A 16378-nucleotide genomic window follows, 5' to 3' on the forward strand; every position below is an offset into this window, starting at 1 on the left:
CTACAAGAGCTAGTTCCAGGACAGACTCCAAAGCTACTGAGAAACCCTGTCTTGATAAACCAAAAAAAAAGGAAAAATTTTATCTTTAATGGCTAGAGAGATGGCTTAGTGGTTAAGAGCACTTGCTGATCTTGCAGGGGACCCGAGTTTAGTTCCCAACACCCACATGGTTTTTCAGGGGATCCATTGCCCTTTTCTGGCCTCTACAAGAAGTGTGACACCCATGTTTATGCAAACAAAACACACATAAAATTAATTAATACATCTTTTTGTTTTGTTATGTTTTTGTATGATGTATCTGCATGAGTATAAGTGGCCTTGTGTTTTTGTGGAAGAAAGAGAACAACTTTGAATTTTGAATTCTCTCCTCCCATCATAAGCTCCAGGGATTGAATTTAGGTGGTCAGGGCTACAGACCATCTCACGTAGACAGCCAGGGCTGCTGTTGAATGAATAAAATTGTTAGAGAATATTAAAGAACTTCTTTTTAAGCCGGGTGGTGGTGGCGCACGCCTTTAATCCCAGCACTCGGGAGGCAGAGGCAGGCGGATCTCTGTGAGTTCGAGGCCAGCCTGGTCTACAAGAGCTAGTTCCAGGACAGGCTCTTAAAAAAAAAGCTGCAGAGAAACCCTGTCTTGAAAAACCAAAAAAAAAAAAAAAAAAGAACTTCTTTTTAAAGGGAATTTCCAGAATTTAAATTTTTTATTTATGTTCATATTTATGGGTGCTCAAAGGTACCTGCAGAGGTTGCCGGGTCCTTACCAGTTGCAGACACAGTGCTAGGACTCAAACTCCTGTCCTCTCTAAGGAGCTGGCAATGCTGGTAACTGCTGAGCCATTTCTCGAACCCCGGGTTTGTTTGGTTTTTTTTTTTTTAAGTACATTATTTACATTTTTTTCTTTCTGTTTAATTATTGAAAAGGGGCCGGCATACATGCATGTTGAAGACAAAAGATAATGTTCAGAACCTTTAACAAGATAGTTTCCAGGGCTCTAACTTGGGATGTCAGTCTTGGTGGGAAGTGCCTTTATATATTGAATCATCTTTTCAGATATAATTTATTTTCATTTGGCCTCAGGAAGAAATTTAATTGCCTTTGTTTCTTACTCTTTCCCCATCACAGCCCAAAGAGCCGATTAATCCAGTTAAAAAAAGAGAAGCTGGAATATACTCCAGGAGAGCATGAATATGGATTGTTCCCAGCACCAATTCATGTTGGTGAGTACTGAGTCCACATAATTTGTTGGTAAGAATAAACTATATATGTTGAATTTAGGGGAAGTGCTTCTGTTCTTAGTTCTGCTCTGTTCAAGTTCTTTACCATTTATTTATAAGACATTCCCAATAATTCTCACCAAGGAGGTGGGACTGTAGCTCAGTTGATAAGAGTATATGCCTAACAAGTGTAAAGCCTGGATTGGATCCCCATAAGTATTTCATGAGCCAGGATCATGAACTAGGCAGAGAACATACATGTAACTTTGTTACTCAAGCTGAAGGCCGGAAGATCAGAAGGTCAAGGACATCCTCAGCTACACAGTGAGTTACACAGTGAGCTACACAGACTGGAGCACACGGCTCTCTGCATGAAAGATAGAAGGAAAGAGTGAGGGAAAATACACTCTACCGTTGATCTGTTCATCAGCCCTGCTTTTCTTGTTTTATTATGGAATTAGCCAAGCAATGAGCATTATTATTTTTCTTCCAAATGAGAATTTTGATTAGGCTCTCCTGGAACATCATTTAAAGCAGACACTGATCAAGGACATTCTTTAGGTAGATCTTTCTTCTTATTGTTTATTTGCTTGGGAGTTTATTTTTGTTGTTAAGATAAAGTCTTACATAAAGGTAAGCTTCAGCAATGACCTTAAACTACTGACCCTCCTACTTTATCTCCCAAATTCTGGGATTATAAACTACATGCCATTCCCAGTCTTGATCTCATTGTTTAGAAATTAATTACTATCTCTTGCTTCAAGGAAAGGAATGGCAGGTTGTCTTAGTTTCTTTTTCTGCTGCTGAGACAAGTACCCTAGGAAAAGCAACATGAGGGAGAAAGGGCTTATTTTGACTCACTTTCTACCCTGAATCTAGTCCAGTCCCACCCACAATTAAGATTGATCTTTCCACATTAAATTAATATAATCAATATAATCCTTAGGCAATAGGCATTGCCTAAGAGCTCATCGGTCAGATGGGTCTTCATTCTGTCAAGTTGAGAATACTTATGTCATAACTCTACCACTTGTCAACTTGACTCCTGTACACACATCACTTGACCTTTGCCCAAGGCTCATTACCATATTATAATGTAAAGGACATTCAGTCCAGCTTTAGAAATCTGCAAAGTTTTTCAAAATCGTAGCACATTAAGTCAGTTTTTAGTTGGGCATTGGTGGCACACACCTTTAATCTCAGCACTCTGGAGGCAGAGCTAGGTGTAGTGAGTTTTAGGACAGCTGGGTCAACACAGAGAAACCCTATCTCAAAAAAGTAAAAGTGAGTTTCTAGCCAGGTGTGATAACACATAACCTTTAATCCCAGTACTTGGGAAGGAGAAGCAAAGAGAGTCTCTGTGAGGCCATGACTATCTATTGCTATACAGTAAGACCTCATTTCAAAAAAAAAAAAAAAAAAAGTCAGTTTCCAATAAAATTAAAAAAAAAATACATAGACATATTTTCAACTTAACAGCACGGAATAAATATTCCTGTTTTAAAAAGAAAGAACTCAGGCATAACAAGGAACAATCACACCAAAGCAAAATAAAAATTTAGCAGAGCAAACACCAAATCCTATAGTTCCATCTCCATCATTTGGGGCTCATGGTATAATCAACTGGGCTACAAAAGGCTTGAGTAGCACCAGCCCTTAATCTCTACTGCAGGCAGCACACTTAGACTCTTTCTGGGCTGGCACCTTGTACACGCACACCTTTCTCTGGTCCTGGAGTCTCCACTTGAGTTTAGGTTTCATCCTCCCAGCTTAGCACACTGGCCTTCAGGGGCTTCTTGTAAGACACAGCCCCTAGTCAGAGCTGCTCTTGAAACTCCACAGAAAGCTCCACGACCCCTTCAGTCTTACATCTGTCTAACCTTCACCCCAGTGACGAGTGGACAACACTGCTTAAGTCTCTTCCCTTCTTAGCATGTAGCCTGACCCCCTTGACCAGCTTCTGTCCGCTTCTGTGTGTCTATCTTTGCACCAGGTGCACGCCTGGTGTATGTGGAGGCCAGAAGAAGAAATCAAGTTTTCCTTGTACTGGAGTTACAGGTGATTGTGAGCTGCCATGTGGGTGCTGGGAATTCAACTGGAGTCCTCTGGAAGAGCAGCCAGTGCTCTTGACCACTACGCCATGCTTCCGGCCGTTTTTCATGATTTTCAAAATGTCATGTGTAGTGTGCAAGCGGCGGGGGTAGGGGAGGGGTTCATCCCACAGCATGCATGTGGAAGTCAAAGGACACCTGTGGCAAGTTGATTCTTTCTTGCCATATATTACTTCATGGGATCAAACTCTGGTCGTCAGGTTTGCATGACACTCATTTTTACCCATATGACCCATCTCACCAGCCCTGGACAGCTGCTTCTAGGGAACAAGGATTACACAGTGAGACCCTGTCTCAAAAATAAATAAACAAATAGATAAATAAATGGAAAGTTTGTTTCCTCTTCTTAGGACCAATCTCGACTTAAAATTTTTGTAGTTTATCTCAGTATTAAAAGTCAGTAGTCACAAGGCAGTGTGGCACATGCCTTTAATCCCAGCATTTAGGAGGCAGAGGGAGGTGAATTGAGTTGGAGTCCAGCTGGTCTACCGAGCAAGTTTCAGAACAGCCATGGATACAGAGAAACCCTGGTGGGGTGGGACAGAATCCAGTGAGACAACTCAACTACTAAAAGTACCTGTTCCCATCCTCCTTCCTATCTCCAGGACTACATACATTAAAGCAGAGAGCTGGCACTGTGGGGCAGCCCTCTGATTTCCACAGATGCCCTGTGGTGTGTGCTCACAAATACATACCTGGGGGGGAGGAGGATGGAGATCTTAATAAAAATAAAAATTTTCAGTATGAGCAGTTGCTGGTGTTGGTCAGCTTAGCGGTATTATAGTAGTCCTGGTGGGATCATCCTTGTGGGGCCCCATCCTCCCTTTTGGAGACTTCAGAGGTCACTGTTCCGCATGGTCTTGGTTCACTGCAGAAAACGTAAGCATTTTAAATGTCATGTGCAGCAGATCTCAAAGAGATTAAAGGACCATACTTTGTTACGTACATCCAGAGTACAAAAACTTAATTTCTAGTTACCTGATAGAGGCTCAAACCTGAAGTCAGCTACAGGAAGCTAGATGAAGCCTTTTTCTAGAAATATTACTTTATATGACCACTAATATCATGACAAAAATGTTTTAAATATATGTATATTAATCTTATAAGTTTTGAGATAATATTTATGCCTTAAGAAAAACTTTATAAAGAGTCAGAATATAAGGATTATATGATTAGTGACAATAAATTAATTTTTGTTTTTCTTCTGTCACCTATTAGGTAGCTCTTCTGACTCGAATCCAAGATTTTACATTTTATTTTAATAAGCAAGCATGCTTGGTTTTAGAGAAGGAGAGCCACATTGCAACTCCAACGCCAGTGTTAATATCAATTATACTGGGACTATAAAAAGAGCATTTGCATTATAAGTCTATAGAGAATAGCAGAAATGAATATTTGGGAATGTTTATGAAATTTTATCCTTTGGAAATGTGAAATACCAATTTACTCTTTTTCTTTTTTTTTTTTTTTTTTTTTGGATGATTTGTCCTTTTCCCCCACCCCATTCCAACATTTCATTGGTCTAGTGGTCTTTAGATTCCTTATCTAGATTCCTTCCTTCTCCCGAAAAGACAAAAAACATAGCCCTTCCCCAGTCACTGATTTTGGGGAAGTTCCCTGTTGGCTATTTATATCTGATCAAATGAAAAGTATTTGTTAATTTTATAGACTAGATTGAATGGCCATATTGTTTTATGAACTAGCATCTCTTCTAATTAAGAGGTCTTTCTTGTTCAGATTGAATCTTTATCAATTTTGGTGGTGTCCGTATATTTTCTTCTCCTGTGAAAACAAGCAAAACCAACGTAAAATATATCCTGGTTTCTATTCTGAGGTCAGCACATCTTTAAATTAGACAGGCTGATTTAATTCCATAGTTTTTTTCTATTATCATTGGATAATAGATGTGATAATTATGTCCTTCTGCAGTTGTTGTTCCTTTCTCATTAGCATTTAGAAAATTCAAAGTTAGTAAGTCATTAAGCAGTCTATTTCTGGGTGTCGTTATTTAGAGTTTAATTTGGTCTTTCTATAACTTCCTGCTCTAGGATTAGGTGGTATACCTTTAATGTGCTTTATATGTAATAAGCAAAAAACAAACAAAAAAACCAACTTTGATTTTACTAGAGATTATGCTGGAACATTGTCACTCTTCATTAGTACAGGTATACCCACAATGACCATAACTCTTAGGAAATGTATGATTACCAAATCAGCCTTTTCCAAACTCAAAGCAGTTGCCCATTGAAAACCAGAATAGGTATCAATGGTGTGGTGTGCATATTTTAATTTTCCAAATTATACAAAATGGAACACATCCATTTGCCAGATTTCATTCCTTTGAGTACCCTTTGGGTTGCTTCCTGCAGGTAGTGTAGTTTGGCTATATAAAAAATAACTAGGGAGAGGCGGGGCAGGTCGCAGCTCGGCAGACATGCCCCCTCACCCAAGGCCCCCTCCCTGCCTCTTTCTATCACCTCCTTGCCTCTTTGCTTTCTGTGGTCCGAGAGGGCCAGAACGAGAAGATGGTGAAGACATACAATTATCTGTTCAAACTGCTGATCATCGGCTACTCTGGCAGCCGCAAAACCTGCTTCCTGTTCCACTTCTCTGAGGAAGCCTTCAACACCACCTTCATCTCCACCATCGGGATTGATTTTAAAATGAGAACGATAGAACTTGATGGAAAGGAAATTAAGCTTCAGATATGGGACACAGTGGGTCAGGAAAGATTCCTAACAATTGCAACAGCATACTATAGAGGAGCCATGGGAACTATGCTGTCTATGACATCACCAATGAAAAATCCTTTGACAGTATTAAAAACTGGATAAGAAGCACTAAAGAGCATGCCTCTTCAGATGTTGAAAGAATGATCCTGGGGACTGGAGAGATGGCTCAGGGGTTAAGAGCACTGAGTTCAATTCCCAGCAACCACATGGTGGCTCACAACCATCTGTAATGGGGTCTGGTGCCCTCTTCTGGCCTGCAGACATACATGGAGGCTGAACACTGTGTACATAATAAATAAATAAATCTTAAAAAAAAAAGAATGATCCTGGGTAACAAATGTGACATGAATGACAAAAGACAAGTGTCAAAAGAATGGGGGGAGAAGTTAGCAGTTGACTATGGTTTTACATTTTTGGAGACAAGTGCAAAATCCAGCACAAATGTAAAAGAGGCATTTTTACACTTGAATGGGATATAATGACAAAACTCAACAGAAAAACGAATGACAGCAATTCATCAGGAGCAGGCGGGCCAGTGAAAATAACAGAAAACCAGTCTAAGAAGACAAGTCTTTTCCGTTGTTCATTGCTTTGATGAACTCTTCATTTCTGAGAGACTGCAGTATACCTAGAGGGCCCTTCCCTGCTTCTCTGAAAGCACAGGTTATCCAGCCTCAGAGTCACCTCGCCCGACTGCTGCAGAGAGCACCATGGAACTCTAGACCTCTCAGCACAGAACACCAAGTGGATTCCAGCCTCATGACCTAGCAAAAGAGCAGGCTCCTTTCTTCAGACAGGGAAGCAATGATGTGGAGACACATGCAAGACCTGACTGGTTTTTCCTTGTTTTACTGCCTGTCCTGGAAGCTGCTATCTTTCTTCGAACATGAGTGGCAATCTTTCTGTGGTACAGCGTAATCTTAGACTCCTAACTGAGCACTTTAGTAGCATGAAGTTCTAGACTTATATATTTGGGGATATTTAAAGACAGCAGAATATTAAACAGAGGTTGATATACTAAAATTAAAGGATGGTTGGGCCTGGGATATATGGCCAAAAGTTCCTCTATTGGTAGCATTTATTAAAGGGCTTTGATTTGCAGTGTTCTTAAAAACCATTAAATTCTGATTAACTTTTAAAATTCATAAAAATGCCCATTTTTTTCACAGAGGCCACATCATTTTCATCTTTTCAGGTGGTTATCAATTTTGCTCATCCCTGAGTAGCTGTTTTCTTTAAGTTGGCTGCCACTGCCTCCTCTCTGGAAATAGCATGTAGAAAGCACTCTAGTCTCGCTGTTTCTGGTTTTTTTGTTTTGTGTGTGTGTGTGTGTGTGTGTGTGTGTGTGTGTGTGTGTGTGTGTTTTAGTTTTTTTGAGACAGGGTTTCTCTGTGTTGCTTTGGAGCCATTCCTGGAACTCACTCTTGTAGACCACGGTGGCCTTGAACTCACAGAGCACCGCCTCTGCCCCCCTCCGCCCGAGTCCTGGGATTAAAGGAGTGTGCCGCCACCACCCAGCTAGTCTCACTGTTTATGAGGGTTCCTGCCTGACTTCTTGTCATTATTTACTTATGTAAAACCAATTAATATATGTAAGAACTGTTGTGTCTGTCTGTGAGCTTCATGCATTGGGATTTCACACAGGGAGAGAAATTTTCATTAGGGCATTTATTTATTTATTTATTTATTTATTTATTTATTTGGTTTTATGAGACAGGGTTTCTCTGCAGCTTTGAAGCTTATCCTGGAACTAGCTCTTGTAGATCAGACTGGCCTCGAACTCTCAGAGATCCGCCTGCCTCTGCCTCCTGATTAAAGGTATGTGCCACCACCGCCCAGTTTAGGACTTTATTTTCACATCCAATTATGGTCTTATCACACCAGAATATGTAAATATTCTTTCTTTTATTACCCATTTCTTAACCATAGTCCCCATCTGTGAGAGAGTTAAGAAACATTAGATTTAGATTTCATTTTGCGTAAAACATACTTATATGGAGAGAAATTAGACATGCTGGTGTAAGATAGCTCTTAGTAATGTTGAAAATAATGACTTTTGGTTCTATTTGGTGTTTAAAAATATATATATAAGTGATTAGATCTAGCACATCCTCCAGAAATCTTCTTTTCATTAGAGCACATACGATCCAGGTTTCAGCTTTCAAACAGCCATTGCTGAATGTATAGGACCCAGCCCTTTGCATGGGTTTGTAGTTAGAGATGTGGTGTGGCTATCTAGGCTAGAGCCAACCGAAAGCTTTGCTGCCTTTCTCACCAAATGCTGGTTCTGGTGGTTCTTTTGTAGATAAGCCACCACATTAGAGGAGGTAGGAGGTATTTAGTGTTAACTTAGGTGCCAAATACAGATCAGAATGTCACTGCTGTTGTTGTAGCCTTCAGTGTCCTAACGCAGAGGTCATAGAAACAGGTGACAAGGGAAAAGACCTGGTAGCAGTCACTCCCTCTGCTCATGTGCTGTACATTAAGACTTGGAAGTGGAAATGGACATGGATATTTGGTTACACGGGGAATTCTGCTTCATTACTTGGACCAGTCAGGCCTTGCAGATTGTGGGAAGACTCAAAAGCATTCCAGTGGCTGCAAGCGTACCAGAGTTATTTTTGGTGGATATGCTGACTTTACTGTGGACCAACTTTAGCCTTTTCTTCTTTTTCCCCAGTTACCTATCAGCTTAAAGTCACACATTACTGTCCAGGTGTTAGTAGTTCTCTCAGTGAGAATTGATTGTAAACCTAACATCTTCAAATTAAATACATTCAAATTAAAAACTATATTTTCTTAGAAATGTCTTACCACTACTTTTCTGGGGAAAAATAGTTCAAGCATTTACAGTGATAGCAAAGTACTTTGCAAAAAGCAGGACTGTGGCACCATATACGATTGTAATTCTCTTAGTATTTACCTCTGACTGTTTGGTGTCTGTCTCAGAGGTTGTCTGCAAACCAAAACCGACATGTTCTGTAGTCAGCTTTTTTTTTTTAAACAAACAAACCAGAATGCTTTGCTTTTGATTCTTCACTCCTGTGTCTTTTGTGGGTTAATAACTAGTCTACATGAGCTTCTCTTTGAATGAGCCTATAAATGTTAGGTGAGTCTAAAAGTGCTCTCTGAACTAGCAGTAAACTGGGAGTGTATTCTGTTATGTAGAAATAAATTGTCCTTGCTATTTTCTTACATTAATTTGAACTCAGACCATAGGAAATTCACTGTCTGCATGGTAAAAACAACCCAACAACTTGGCTTAATAATGTACATATGGTGCATTATTTTTTCTATTTGTAGATGAATTTAGTGACAGATAATAGTCTGTTTCCTGCTGAAACTCAAGAAATCTAGATTTCTCTTTTGTGTGTGTGCACGCTCGCATGTGCACATTATTGTGATCTTACAGATGGGGTACATGGAGATTTTGCAGCAGTATTTGTGGGTCAGTGACTGTACTTTATTAACATTGTGCCGATTTTTTTTTGACAATAGTTGTGAGGGTATCAGACAGTGATGTAGTGGGGAGCTGCGGGCTGGCTTCCCACCACAAGGCTCCTGGCCACCGGCTAGCTTTACCCGAAATAATTATACGGAAACTGTATTCTTTTAAATACTGCCTGACCCATTAGTTTCAGCCTCCTACTAGCTAATTCTCACATCTCTTGCTTTAACCCATATCTAATAATCTTTATAACACCACGAGTGGTGTCTTACCAGGAAAGATTCAGCCTGTCTGTCCTGGTGGCTGGCTTCATGGCGACTGTCTCACTGAGGAGAGGCATGGCGGTCTGGCTCAGAGAGCAGAGGCATGGCGATTTATTAACTTCCCTTCCCAGCATTCTGTTCTGTCTACTCCACCCACCTAAGGGCTGGCCAATCAAATGGGCCAGGCAGTTTCTTCATTAACCAATGAAATCAATTCAAACAGAAGAACCTCCCACATCACAGTGAAGTGTGCTGTAACTAAGAAGCATGTAAATCGGTTGTACAGTGTTTCCCTGGGAACCTATTCTAGCCTCTTTCTTCAGATGATACGGAAGTGTTCTCCCTGCATACTGGTCAGGGAAACTGCAGGGCTTCTTACTGCAAGTGGACATTTTATGCAGTCTTTGTTATAAATTTCTTTTGAAGGACTTTTTTTTAATACCTCATTTAGCTAACTAATATTCTAATAAATATTCTAATACCTGGAAGAAAAACAGTGAGCCAGCCTCTACGCATTCAACAAAATTTAGACAGCATGCTTTATCTTGTTTTAAACTGAAGACATCCTTGGAAAAAGAGAAATTGACACCTTAGTTTCAAATAAAGTATGCATGTCAATATCCAGTAGCATACAAAAAAATAATGTTACCTTCCTGTCCGTCAATGAATTTAGTTGTGCAATATACAATGGATGTTCCAAGTAAGAAGTGATCACTGCAATTTAGAGGCTCCAAATTCTGAGAATCTCTGTTAGGGCTTATGAAGTATCTTCCTCTGAGCAGTAGAACAACAAATTAACAGACTTTCTCTTTAAGCTTATGACTTTGATGCTTTTAAAAATACATGTTAATCTTTAAAGATGAGATTCTAAGCCTAGAATTTTAAAACCACATTTCATTATATATATATATATATATATTTGGGACAATTCATTTTCCTGGTTATTTCTTATAGCTGAATAATAAAGTCAGTTCTGTTTCATCTGGTATAAATTCAGCAGTTTCAATATGTAAAACATATCTTTCAGTAACTATGTTGAGAGGTCCTTTAAAATCCCTTAGTACTATGAAAATACCATATAATTCTGACTTTTGTACAGACACATAAGGCCTTTGATCCACTTTTCTTAAATTTTGTGATTTGTAGCCTGCCTTTCCTGATTTGTTTGCATCAGTATAGGTTGTAAGGGCTTCAGTTATTGGTGTGTCCCATACAGTGCGAGGAAGGATCCAGTTAATTCTCTTTATAAGTTCAATTCTCTTGCTTTTGGGATAGTTGTTGCTAATCTCTCCCGAAAAAAATTACTGCAAACTCTTTGCCAAGGTTCACTTTCTGCCCATAATTTGTCAATGTCATCATTAGTGAATGGGACTGCAATTTCTGCTAGGTCTATTCCGGCTAATTGACGAAGTCTTAATTTTTCCTTTAGAATTAACTCAGAGACCTTTTCTACATGAGTTTTTCATTTTTTACTTGGTTTATGTGGTTAAAAGATTAATTCTAAGATAATATCTTACCTCTGCATTAAAATTCTTGTAGGGGAATGGTTGGAGGATAATATGACCAGAATGCAGTTAAGCTTCAGATCCACACAGTCTACATGTGCCTTCTGTAATATCTCTTCCACCAAAGCCAATTTTCTCTCAGCTTCATCTGGTAATTCTCTTAAACTATTTAAATTCTTGTTACCACCTAAGGTTTTGAACAAATTACTCAGTTTGTTTTTCACCCCCAATAGTGGGCCGAAGATAGGACATGTCCCCTAGCAATCTCTGCAAGTCATTAAGAGTCTGCAGTTGATCGCTCCTAATTTGCACCTTTTGGGATCCAATTCTTTTGTATTTTATATTTTAAATAATTAATAGAATCTCTTCTTTGTATTTTTCAGGACCAATTTGTAATCCCTAAGAAAGCAAAACTTTCTTCTTTAAACATTCTTTCTAAAGTATTTACATTTGAATCAGCTAGGAAGATGTCATCCGTGTAACGGCAAACTATGGACTGAGGAAATTGATTATATATCATTTTTAATGGCTGTCATACAAAATATTGGTGCAGGCTGGGACTATTTTACATTCTCTGTGGGAGAACTTTCCATTGATCTCTCTTAACAGTCTGAGAATTATTATAAGTAAGTACCATGAAGGCAAATTTTTCTCTGTCTTATAGGAATAGTGAAGGCACCATTTTTTAAATCAATAACTATGAGTGGCCATCCTTTAGGTAATAGGGATTGCAAAGGAGTGCCAGACTGTAGAGAGCCCATTGCCTGCATCACCTGTTGACAGCTCTTAGGTTTGTCACCACTTACCATTTTTCAAATTTCTTTTTAACAACAAATACAGGAGAATTTCAAGGGCTGGTAGTTTCTTCAATATACTGAGCATTTAGCCACTCCTGTACCAGCTATTCTAAGGCCTGCAGTTTCTCTGTTGTTGAAGGCCTTTGCTCAACCCATATGGGCTTGTCTGTCAACCATTTTACAGTTAGGACTGTTGGTGCCTCTGAATGGTCGCTGACTGTGCTTTATGGTACCTTCTAATACTTTGCCCGGAAACATATATTAATTTATGGTTTGTTTCTAAGGTTGGAGGAATGTTGATCTGGGTATTCCGTTTCTGTAACAAATCACATCCCCACAAATTCATTGTTGTTAGGTCCTTCTGGTCCTATACCTTTGACCCATCTTGTGCTCTGTTTTACCTGAGATAGGATTCCATTCCCTAAAAACTGAACAATTACCTCCTGAGGAGGCCAGTTTGGATGCAAGATTCTAGACCACTATGATTTCTTTCTTCAAACATCTGGAAATCACCTCTCCTTCCAAGTATCATCATGGTCATGAGATTCAGTATTGATTGTATCTCTGATCTGTTCACCCAAGAGTACTGATCTTGCCTTTAATTGCCTAATTACTCCCTTTGCATTGTACATTAGCATTTTCAAAAGCCATAGATTCAATAATAATTTATCTAGCTTCTGAATTTGGTATTATACTATTTACTGCTAAAGTCATTCTTTGTAAGAAATCTGTGAAGGTTTCCTTTGGTCCTATATAACTTTTTAGTAAATGACTCAATTTTCTTTCCTATTTCTCCATTTCTGTTCCAAGCATTCAGAGCTGCTGTATGGCATACAGCCCAGGTGTGGTCATCAGATAGAAACTGCTTTTGTACATTAGCATAATCTCCCTCTCCAAGAAGTTGGTCTTGGGAGATTTCCATTCCTCTAGCCTTACTTTGTTGTTCAGTGGTTTTAGCCTCATATTTCCTCCACTGTAATTGAGATCTAGGCTCCAAGCTGCTGTAACCAAGTCTCTCCAGTCTTGAGGAATAATTCTATTACAAATTGACCATGAGTTTAAGATCTGATTCACAAAAGGTGAATGCATGCCATATGAGACTATTGCGTCCTTGAATTTCCTTAAATCTACCATTTCCACAGAAGATCATTCAGCTCTTGCACAGCCTTGGGGATATCTGTCGTTTGTCAGTGTTCCTGTAAGGTTACTGAAAAAATTAAAGCTGGCTATTTGAAACCTTAGGCTGTTCCTCTCTAACCTTAAAGTGCAGTGCTGAGATTGGTTCCTTTAAATTCCTCTATCTGGATCTAAATATCTCTATGGTCTGTTTTAATAAGTCCTGTATCATGACACTCATATCAATCAACTTTTTAAAGAATAAACCAAGATTTATCGAACCAGCAATAAACATCAAAATGATCATTAACATTATGCCATTCTCAATTCAGTTGATTATCCCTTCACTTAATTGTTTCAATTTTAAAATATCCACTGTTCAATCATACAGAGACCTAACTCCATCCATCATAATAGTGTTTCTCATTTTTTAATGGAGAAAAATTTTCTTTTAACTAATACCTTCCTTTAAGGTGGAAGGGAGGGGAGGGAAGGGGGAGGAGGAGGGGAGGAGATGGAAAAAAAATGAGAGAAAAAAAGAATTCTCAATTGTTTGAATACATTTGTTGACAGTGATGGTGGAATGTGAGGAGACCACCAGCAGTGCACAGCCTGAGTAAGGACAGCTGCAGCTCCTCGCGTGGAGAGGGGTTTAGGGGAAACCCACGGCCCTAGGGGGAGAGAGCCGTCTGTCTAAAAGCTGCACATGGGATTGTGTTAGAAGCACATGTGTGGGAGCTGCCTTATAGCAGAACCAGCCAGTCTAGGGCTGGTAAATCCCGTGGCGTTTGGAGGCCAGATGTTTCTGGAATTTGGGTGGCAACTGGAGGCTGTTGTAGAGAAATACAACAGGAAATTCCCCAAATCACTCAGAGGCTTGAGGGTAAAAACAAAAGAAAACCTAACCACTGTAACAATGCCTCCAGCAGGAGTGCCCCCCCCCCAAAAAAAAACATTTCCAGTGTGTGCCAAGGGCTGCAAAGCCAGAGGCAAGTGGCCCTAAAGCTGGATACCAGTTCTTGCATGAATTCTAATTAGTCTTAATAATAAAAACCCAGAGTCAGATATTGGGGTAAATGCTGAAAGATCAGAACCAAAAGGACATGCCACAGCCAATTCTTACCTTAGTAATTTCTCAACCGAAAAAGGGCCAAGTTTCTGCTTCCTCCCTTTTCCCCATCTTATAACTTTCTGTATATAACTTATAACTTACTTTCTGTCTGTCTGTCTGTACAGACCTTCAGGCCTCTATGGTTAACTAATGACTGTCTCTGCCCTCTGATCTTCAGGCAATTTTTATTTGTTAGAACACAAACAGAATATCACCACAAAGCTGCATGACAGCCACCAAAGGAAAAAAAAAAAGCTGGCGGGCACCATTCCAATGAACAGGTATTGGGTAGAGCAACAGGAAAGAAGGAGAAGCAGTGTGGTTCATGTGCTGTGGAGAGAAGCCCATCTGAAGGTGTGGCGGTTTTGAGGAACAGACTGATAGGGGTTTCTGGGTTATGCTGCTGCTGGGTCTATACTAATCTAAGTGGCCTCTGCTGCCACCTGAGGTCATGGTTGAAATTACCTGGTGCGAGTGAGAAGGAAGCAGGTAACAAGTAACAAACCTGATTAGGAGGTTATTAGAGGAGAAGTGTACAGGCCTGGGGAAGTCCGTGTGCAGAGAGAGAGGAGAGAGGGGGGAGGGGAGGGAGGGAGGGAGGGAGAGAGAGAGAGAGAGAGAGAGAGAGAGGACCGCTCACACATGCACACAAGGGCTTACGTAGCTATCACCATATGTAGGGATACAACCATGCTGCACGTGGGTCATGCAGGGCCTTTTAATTTTTAAGGTCCCCAGGGCAGCTAGGTATTTTTACCTGAGGGCTTGTCCGCACATGTGTGGCCCTGGAAGTGCCAGCCCTGCTGGTTGGCTAGAATCATAACAATGGTGACATCATGTCTAGCTTGACCTGCATCTGAGGACCATGTCTGCATCCATGGCCCTATCACCACCCCAGTTCTGTGCTGATGTCAATGGTCAGTGTTATCACCAGGGTACAGAAGAGAGCTGGCCCCCATGGCCTGGGCACTGGAAAGCTGCCCTTGAGCCCCTCCAGAGAGAGGCCTGACCAGTGGAGTCCCATACAGGCTCATATCGAGGTCTTTGACCTGACCCACCCAGCATCTATCTTACATGTGAAGTGACCAGTGCCGTAAAGCCGCAGCCGCAGGATCTCCATAACTCCAGGCAAAAGAAGTCTAGCTTAGAGACGTTTCGGTGAGGATCCAGTGTTGATGGTGTACCAGAAGCCAGAGGCCTTGAACCAAACCAGCAACTCATTGTAGTGGACATTCACAGTTGTGCTGTTTGTGGAAAGGTGTGCTTCATGACACACTGCTCTCAAGATGGAGGACTTTAAGTGATGCTGTAGTGTTCGTTTTTGTTTGGTTTGGGGATTTGTGTGTTTGGTCTTTTTGGTGGGGAGGGCTACAAGGGTGGAGGTGGACATGGAAGGCCTGGGAGATGAGTAGGTTAGGGCGCAGGATGCACAATTCCCAAAGAATCAATTAAGAAACTATGGTAATATATTTTTTAAAAAAGCAGTTCAATTTGTAGGGAAAAAAAAGTTAATAGGATCTTAAATTCACGTGTACTTTCCCCTCTCTGTGTAGCCCTGGCTGTCCAGGAAATCATTGTGTGGACCAGGCCGGCCTCAAAGAGATCTGCCTGCCTCTGCTGCCTTCTAAGTCCTAGGGCTAAATGGGCGTAGTTTGGGTTTTGGGTTTTTTTTTTTTTTTTTTTTTTTTGGTATTTTGAGACAGGGTTTCTCTGTGTAACAGTCCCGGCTGTCCTGAAACTCATTCTGTAGACCAGGCTGTCTGCGAATTCACAGAGAATTGCCCACCTCTGCCTCCTGAGTGCTGGGATTAAAAGCATGCACCACCTCTGCCCACCTAGGCTTTTTATTTTAATTATGTATGTGTTTGTATCTGTGTGTGAGTATGTTACATGTTCAGCAGCCAGATGAAGATGTCAGATCTTGTAAAGCTGGAGTTATAGGCAATTGACCACCCAATGTGGGTACTCAGAACCAAACTTTGGTCCTCTTTGGGGTGCCATCCTAACCAGTGAGCCATCTCCCCAGCCCCCTGCATGTTCTCTTCTTTCCCTCTCCCTTTAAACTGTTTTGTATGTCTT

At 40.5% G+C, this 16378-nt stretch overlaps 1 protein-coding gene and 1 pseudogene across 4 annotated transcripts in view; both read left to right on the forward strand.

Moving 5' to 3' along the window:
- Positions 1 to 16378, forward strand: part of Ash1l (ASH1 like histone lysine methyltransferase) — a 147716-nt gene that overhangs the window by 79310 nt on the left and 52028 nt on the right. For all 4 annotated transcript variants that reach the window (XM_038311135.1, XM_038311133.1, XM_038311134.1 and 1 more), the window contains one exon: positions 1125 to 1219. In XM_038311135.1, the coding sequence (XP_038167063.1) occupies positions 1125 to 1219 (95 nt within the window). The remainder of the gene's footprint in view (positions 1 to 1124; positions 1220 to 16378) is intronic.
- Positions 5853 to 6654, forward strand: LOC119800839 (annotated as a pseudogene).

Source organism: Arvicola amphibius, chromosome 14 (assembly GCF_903992535.2).
Source record: "Arvicola amphibius chromosome 14, mArvAmp1.2, whole genome shotgun sequence".
NCBI classification, from domain to species: Eukaryota; Metazoa; Chordata; class Mammalia; order Rodentia; family Cricetidae; genus Arvicola; species Arvicola amphibius.